Source organism: Octodon degus, unplaced genomic scaffold, assembly GCF_000260255.1.
Source record: "Octodon degus isolate 3935 unplaced genomic scaffold, OctDeg1.0 scaffold00182, whole genome shotgun sequence".
Classification (NCBI taxonomy): domain Eukaryota; kingdom Metazoa; phylum Chordata; class Mammalia; order Rodentia; family Octodontidae; genus Octodon; species Octodon degus.
Window position 1 is genome coordinate 3,922,667 of NW_004524758.1, and position 7,509 is coordinate 3,930,175.

At 47.2% G+C, this 7,509-nt stretch overlaps 2 protein-coding genes across 4 annotated transcripts in view; one reads left to right on the forward strand and one right to left on the reverse strand.

The window, feature by feature from the left end:
* Nucleotides 1-341: 341 nt before the first annotated feature.
* On the reverse strand, nt 342-6,126 carry Thyn1 (thymocyte nuclear protein 1). 2 transcript variants are annotated; one of them, XM_023703838.1, is made up of 8 exons: nt 6,045-6,126; nt 5,770-5,903; nt 3,755-3,936; nt 2,531-2,599; nt 2,206-2,298; nt 1,329-1,424; nt 850-1,000; nt 342-534 (listed from the first exon to the last, which is right to left on the reverse strand). In XM_023703838.1, exons 2-8 carry the CDS (start codon nt 5,810-5,812, stop codon nt 491-493), a joined length of 678 nt encoding a protein of 225 aa, XP_023559606.1. In that variant the 5' UTR covers nt 5,813-5,903; nt 6,045-6,126; the 3' UTR covers nt 342-490. The 2 variants fall into 2 exon arrangements, with proteins under 2 accessions (XP_023559606.1, XP_004643748.1); XM_004643691.2 differs by having other exon boundaries at nt 348-537.
* Nucleotides 6,127-6,214: 88 nt separating this feature from the next.
* The window catches only part of Acad8 (acyl-CoA dehydrogenase family member 8), a 21,559-nt gene continuing 20,264 nt past the window's right edge, over nt 6,215-7,509 (forward strand). The window contains exon 1 of one of the 2 annotated variants that reach the window (XM_023703836.1): nt 6,215-6,420. In XM_023703836.1, coding sequence (XP_023559604.1) covers nt 6,315-6,420 — 106 coding nt within the window. In that variant the 5' untranslated portion in view covers nt 6,215-6,314. The remainder of the gene's footprint in view (nt 6,421-7,509) is intronic. The other variant, XM_023703837.1, reaches the window with a different exon arrangement.

The following is a 7,509-nucleotide window of genomic DNA, read 5'->3' on the forward strand; positions in this document are numbered from 1 at the left end:
CTACCGCGGCCCTGCCGAGGAGACGGCACCGAAGAGCAAGCGCAAGCGTAACCAACTGCGTACGCAAGTGCATGGCTAAGGAGTACACGCAGGTTTTCCCCATCTGTCACCTTGTCCTGCAGCATTCATGGCTTCACCTCAATTCTGTGGGGCCCAGAGGACTGAGGGGCAGGTAAGAAAGGCTGGTATGGAGAAACCCAAAGTTGGTTCCAGTGCGTGTTATGGCTACTAGCAGGTAAGGTGCCCGAATCTTCAAGCAGCAAAAGAAGCCAGCTTGAAGGGAACAGAGCTTCAGGGGCATTTGCCACCATACCCAATGCAGTTTTAAAAGAGATACTTTCCAGCTTCTAATATTAAATCTTTTATTGAAAAAAGTACTCAAAACCACCTAGGTAAACAGTCCCCAGCGACGTTACACGCAAGCTTTCTTTTGTCCTCTAAAAGGCTGTCTCTTTGGAGTACTGGCTTGTCTTCAGCAAGAGTGCCTCTGTTAACTTGGTTCCTTATCTTCCAGGCTCAAAATAAAATCAAACTCTTCTACCAACAAGGGAAGAAAAAAGAATTAGGTGTTATGTGTCCTTTTGCACAGAAGTTAATACCTGGCACTTGTAGGTACTCTACATGTTACAGAACAGAAGTTACTTATTCGTAAGTCAAGAGTATCTTACCAAGTACCAAGCACTGCTAGGCACTGGCCCACAGTAGCAGGCAGCTCAGGGTACCTGCCCCCACCTCGGGTGTGGAAGGTAAGGAAGCTTACTTAGCTTTAACGAGTTTAATCAAGTAGTGAGTGTGAACACACAAGGTCCTTTCTGGTATGTGTATGATGGCAAGAGGGCCCACTCTTACCTTGTGTAAGGGACTGAACTGACAGTCTCTGACGAGTGAAGAGAGCCATGTTTTTCAAGGGACCACCAGAAGCTTTGTGAGCTTGGTGGTAGGTTTTAAGCTCAGCCAGGGAGATGAAACGCTTCATTATCCGAACAAACTGTACATCCACCTGTGTGATGACAGAGCATGGCACACAAGGATGTGTCCCGCCAGACTGCCACCACCTAAGAGCCAGGTCTGCTACACTGTTCGGCTTGGCCTCCTGCTTTAACTTCCGGAGTAGCCACAACTGCAGCATGTGCGATTCTGCTGGTCTGCAGTGTTGTTGCTCACAGGAGGCTGCCGCGAGCAGGGCTGCCAGTACTGTTTCCATCTCCAGAAATCACCAAAACCTCACTGACTCAGAGCTGTGCTACGTCCCTGACCTCCTACCACCCAGACCCCTTTTCTCCCTTTTTATATTGCCTTTTGATCTAGGAAGAATAGACACTCTTTACCATGAACCACTTGGGGCTGTCCTCTTTGCTGGATGGATCATAATAGGGATTGTTTTTCTGAAACTGTGTGTGGTCTGGGTAAGCCTCCTTTACAATCTGAAATCAAACCGAAAATCTCCAGTCATTTGCCTGCAGTCAGCTCTCCTAACCTTGGATGGCTTATCAATTTTTTTTTTTTGTATTTTAGGGAAGGGTCTACAGGGTGTTCAGTGACTCACTACTAGACTAGACTCATAGTGATCCGCCTGTTTACAGCCTCCCAAGGGCTGGGATTATAGGCACGCGCCACCATGTCCAGTCTCAATTGCCGGCTCAGTGTGCCCTGGGGGCGGGGCCAGCACTTATCAGTGGATGTTAATCTGCTCTGTAGTCAATCTAACACATCTGACTTTTCACCCTGCACAGTCTTACCCCATCAGACTTGCTGCAGAGCCAATCTGGGCTTAAGATATCTGGAAACACAATAGCATGGGCAAGCATAGTTAGGAAATCAACTCTTGTTTTTTATAAAAGTATTAGAAGCATGTTCTGAAACTAAAGGCTGAAAGTTGTTATTACTGGCACCCCTAGTTTTCTCAACTATACCATTAATAATTTTATCCTAATAGCTTTTGGCTTGAAGGAACTACTATCAGGCCTAGTTCTGAATGAGAGACCAAGACTTAGAAATGAAGAACAGTATTATGCCAGGGGCCTGAAGTGAAAGGCTGCCTTACCTAGTTCTCATCATATAGGAAGGGGACAGGGCCGTCCATCTATTTGGTGATGGGGTGTGGGTGGAGAGTATTTCTTTTTTGTTGTCTCTTTAAGTTACATTCCTTTAAGTTTCCATGAATAAATCTTCCTGGAAAGGGATTCAGACCAAACCTGTCCTAACCTTCGTAAGTCCTGCGATGCCTGGCTCTTTGCAGTTGCTATGGTAGAAGAAGGCTTCATCGTCCAGCTTCATAGCTTTAAGGAAGTTCCGAGCCTGTCTCAGGAGAACAACAAGAATCTCAAGGCCTAAGAGAGTCTTATCTCCTTTGCCAAGCCACCCAGACATACAGCAGTGCATTGGCCAGAACCAGGCCAGGTACAGACTTCCTTCAGTCATGTTCAGGTCAGGGCTGTTAGTGAAGAGGTTCTGAGACTGAGTAGATCATGGAGGAAAGTGGGCATTTACCTCATCCCAGGACTCAGGGACTCTGCTCCCATCCGCTTACCTGGTAGTTTCGGACACCATCCCAGCAGGCTATCTGCTCGGGCTGTGCTTTGAGGTCCTCAATGCTGAACTGGGTACAAAGGGATAAAGTCATTCACTCAACCAGTGACTTTGGCCAGTTGGTAAGCATACAGTTGTCACCTCCCTAACGGAAGCACCATAGCTATACTGGGAATCTGTGGTTTACTGGGAAGTTTTCCATGTAGTTGCTTGTTACATCAACATAAGCCTTATGCTATCTTATTTTTATGAAGAGCATTAGTTATAATAGATAATTCACATGATAAAGTAATATGCTGGTTTCTTGCATTTTACTTGTTAAAATATTATACATATTTCTACAAGATTTCTACTTACATTTTCTCCAGGCTACTAACATTGGTATGCATTCCCTGGATATGTAAAAATTGCTGGCAGAGTGACAGCAAGCAGCACAGCAAACGATAAAAGCAAGCTAAGCATGAGGTTGGCAAGTTAGAGCCAACAGGCCAAAGCTAGCCCTTTGCCTGCTTTTATAATAAAGTTTTACTTGAGCACAACTACTCCTGTTTTTTTACAACCACCTTCTTACTACACAAGCAGAATTGCAATGGACTGGGACTCAGAAGCCTACAATAGCATTTCACTCTGTCCCTTTACAAAGTTTGCCAACCCGTGCCAGAAAAAGATATAAACACGTCCATTTGAAACCTGATTTGCTCTGAAATGTACCCACATATAAAAAGTTTTGAAGTGGTTGGGGAGATAGCTCGGTGGTCTGAGCACCTGCCTGGCAAGTGGAAGGACCTGGGTTCAGTCCTCAGTACTGCATGCTGTACAGGCCGCACACTGGGCTGGCCACCAAAACCAGGCATGATGGCATACTTTTGTAATCCCAGTGCTGGGGAGGGTGAGACAGGAGGATCACTATAAGTCTGAGCTGTGTAGTGAGATCCTGTACCAAATCAATCAATCAATAAAGATCTTTAAAAAAAAAGTTTTGCATTTGGATTTCAAGTTTTTTTATTAGGGATGCTAAATCTCTAAAATCTATGCAAATATTCCACAATGTAAAGGTCTGAAGAGAAGGGCTATATATGCAACTCACAGTGGGTCATAAATCCAGCTGATTTTATTAATTTTTACCGTTCTCTATCCAGAAGGAAAAAGCTGATAGTGCAATCCTATGGTTACCTTTCAGTTTCTTAAAAAATAGCACAAAAGGGTCAGAGACAAGCACTGTTACCTTCACATCAACACCTTTTTCTAGTCGGCTTTCGGGCTCTGACTTCATCAGCCAGTAGTTCTTTAGATTCTGTCCACAGTTTTTTAGGTCTGGAGTCACCTGTGGACTGGAGTTCTCCTTGTGACCTGATGTCTCATCTGAGTTCTTAGTTTTAGTGCGTTTTACTGATAGCCCCTTCTTGTCTGCAAAAGGAAAAGGAAAAGACCTATCATGTTTGCTAGAGGCAATGCTTTCTTACAGACAGGCTCTTTGGCATCATGCCTAGCTTCAAATCCTGGGTCCTGCCAAGTACTAATTATAGCTATATAAAACTTCAGGTTATCAGTAAAAATGAGACCAGAATACCTGCCTTACAGGCTATCTTCTAAGTAATCTGTTTAGTAAGGTAAGAACATCTTGTGGGTTAAGAATAAAGCACGCTGGGAGTGGTCAATGTCTCCTCTCACTTTCTCTTCTGTGCTCTTATTCAGGTTATCTTTTTACACTGAGGAACTGAATACTTGAGAGTTGTTTTGGAGATAAAATGAGAATATAAACAGTTTAGAAAATGCTTGTCTGAATAATGAATAGGAAACATTAGCTATTATCATCTTGGACTTCTTGCCCTCTTGTTTACTGTACTTCATGCTTTCACCAGAAGATGCTAAGACAAGTTGGAAAAACAAGTTCATCCAGGACCTTGTAGATATAAAACTGGATTTCATCCTAAGACGATTAGAGAAAAATATGTCTGGAATGTAGTGAGCACTTAATAGCCAACAGTTGTTAGGTTCATGATATGTGACAGGCTCTAAACCGCGCTATTTTAACTCTAACTTGGTTAATGTACACAACTTTGGAGAGTTTTGTCCTTTAGCTGGAAAATATGTCCCAGATTACAATCTGGCAATGGCAGGATCAAGGCACAAGGTCAGGACTTGTGACTTGGGTCTGTCTCCACACTTATCCACTGCACTCACGAATGCCTCGGACTTTAGGTTTCTACGTCACTTGGCATTAAATGTCATTTATGATGTGCAATGCTTTGAGCTCAGCATCCTTTTCTTGCCCATTTTTTTCGTGTCAGTCTGTTAAGAGTTAATAGGCATACTACAAATATTGTTATTAAACGATCACGATGTGTTGCAATTAATTTGGAGCCCTCCTCATTCCTAAAAGACATACCCACACTGCATTCCTACTGCTCTGTTCCTGCTCTTCATCCATTTAAAATGACATCACGTTTTCAGAGTACTACAGGTTGGCCTGTGGAAAGCTTTCCTGTTCAGGATTGAGCTCCAATCCCTTGCGGTTCTCACTGCCTTCCCTGTGATTCCTCCCTCCTCTGGTACCTCTGACTATTCCGTCTCCAGGATCCTTTTACACCTGCTTTCAATGTCTCTTAAGAGATGGAATGCTGTGTTTTCACCTTTCAGTTAATTATTCGTTTAACAATTACTTAACAGATCCATAAAACAAAAGCATCGAATGAGGTATCACCTGATGTTGTATAATTGTGTAATGTTTAAATCGCTGTAAACATACCCCCGTGTATCCTTTTTAAATGCCAAAATCATTCAAAACCTTTTTTTGAAATACGGTAGTTTCGATAGCCATCCTGATGAGCACATCATAACTTTCTGTCTTTATCAACTTGGTACCCACTGATCAACCTTTCTGCATCCCTGCCTGTCCCCTGAACACCCTGGTCTCTGTGCTCCGAGAATACGTGAGATCAAGAGGCAGTCACCGTTTTGTGCCTGGCTAACAATCTCCGGTTGCATCCGCGTTGCCGAGAGGGAACTATACGCTCCTGTATATTCTTTTACCTCCGTAAGGGTGGCGCCTTGGCGTGAACGTCCTTGGCGCTTAACAGCTCTTGCTGGAGGGACAAGGAAGCGGGAGACCGGGCAGAACCTTAGCGGGAAGAGCAAGGAGGGTGGAGGGAACGAGGCTCGCACTCCTCACGGGAGAGCTCCGCGGGCTTTCACCCCGGCGGGGCAGGCACAGCACGCCAAGGGCCTGGGGCGGCTCACCTGGGCCAGCGGCCCCCGCCAGCCTTTTCTGGGGTCTCGGCATGGCGTCTGCAGCGCTCGGGGTGGACGATTCTGGAATCTTCAGGAGATACACGAAGCACGTCTACCGCACTCCCAATCCCGCGTGGAGCGTGCTGGAGGAGAGCAAGGACGGCCAGAGAGCGGTTCAGCTTTGAAAGAAGAGACAACGGCGCCGAAACCACCCACGCGTCCCTCCTGCGCCCGGGGCCACGCCTCCTCTCGAGCCTGCCCTAAGCCCGCTCCACCGGTTGCACCTTTGGGTCTCACGCGCTGGCAACTCTCCCAGCGCCGGAGCCAGGCCCTCGGCCCGGGAACCGCGCGAGGCCTGACTGCGGCGCCGCGCTGGGATCTCTGGGAATTGTAGTTCCCGCGCACACGCAGCTGCCTGAGTCAGGCAGAGGTCTTGGGGAGCGTGGGCTCCCAGAGTGCCGCGGGGCGGGGCGCTCCCAGGGTGCCGCGGGGCGGGGCGCGTGGCGCCTGCTGCAGGTACTCTGGACGCGGGTCTCGCTCGCGCCGACGCCGCCATGTGGTGCGGCTACGGGCGCCTCAGGGTACGCTTCAGCTGTCTGTGCGGCCGCGCCTGGACCCGCACCCAGGCCCGCCGCCCGCACTGGACCGCCGGCATCGACCGTAAGGACCGCTCTGCGCGCGCGTGCCGGGCGGAGCGGGCGTCCGGGGCGAGGGCGAGGGCGGGCGCGGGCGAGGGCGCTCTTCCCCGCCGGGTCGGCCCGCTCCGGCCCGGCACCCCGGACTGTCCTGGCACGCGGTTGCCCGCTTCCGACCCACCTGCGGTGACCGAGGGCCGGCGAGGAGCTTGTGGCGTTCTTGTTTGTATATTAAAATTGCTACAGGTTCTAAAGATGGAGTGGAAGGAGCGGCGCGGTTAGTGATAAGGCTCGGGTAGGACAAAAAATTGGTAACTTAACATCTGCGGACGTGAAGCGTAGGGTTGAATCTCGTAGGGGAGGAATAGCGCGATTGGGGATTTCTGTCAGACTAAAGCAGGATGTTTCTAGGCGCTAGACAAATAAATTGTATCGGGAAGTGATTGCCACTCGGCGGGACCGATGCCCAGCCAGTTCGTGACTTCTCTATCGGTCACCTTCTATTTTCCTTCTGAAATACTTTTTTTTTTTTTTTTAATACATGATGCTTTTCTTTATGGAGAATGAGCCCTTTAGACTGACAACAGAGTTGTAGCACACAGGACTGCAGTACTGTTTTCTTCTCATGTATTAAAGCACCTTCAGAGATGCTGCCCTGTTCTGGTACTTAGAATTTGGTAAGGAAAAAGAAAGAGAGAAAGAGGAAGATGCTGTCTTGGCAACGAATGACTTAGGTATGCGTTGTTTCCCACAGCTGATGGTGTGACTTCAGCCGTGCAGACACTCGCACTTAAGATTTTACATTCTTTGAAGTTTTATCTCAATTTATATGTGACTTTGGAATGGCCTGAGAATTTGTGAAACATATGATAGTCCTTCACTATTTCACAGCTCAACTTTTGTGGACTCACTGTTTTGCGGGTATTCAAATAATATTAATCTAAATTATTTATTGCTCATTGTTTGCTGTATTGCGGGATTTTGCAGTATTGTAGAGTATACATGTTGTTAAAACTACGTAGGTTTATGCGTTTAGAAAATGGTTTAAGAGGGCCGGGGAGATGGCTCAGGGGAATAAGAACTTCCCTGGCAAGCACAAGAGCCTGAGTTCAAT

Coding starts and splice junctions, on each gene's coding strand:
- Thyn1 (XM_004643691.2), bottom strand. CDS start 5,812: ATGCCGAGACCCCAGAAAAGGCTGGCGGGGGCCGCTGGCCCAG. Junction 2,600..3,754: donor AAAAAGGTGTTGATGTGAAG/GTAACAGTGCTT, acceptor CTTTGTACCCAG/TTCAGCATTGAGGACCTCAA. Junction 1,425..2,205: donor GCATCGCAGGACTTACGAAG/GTTAGGACAGGT, acceptor GTTTGATTTCAG/ATTGTAAAGGAGGCTTACCC.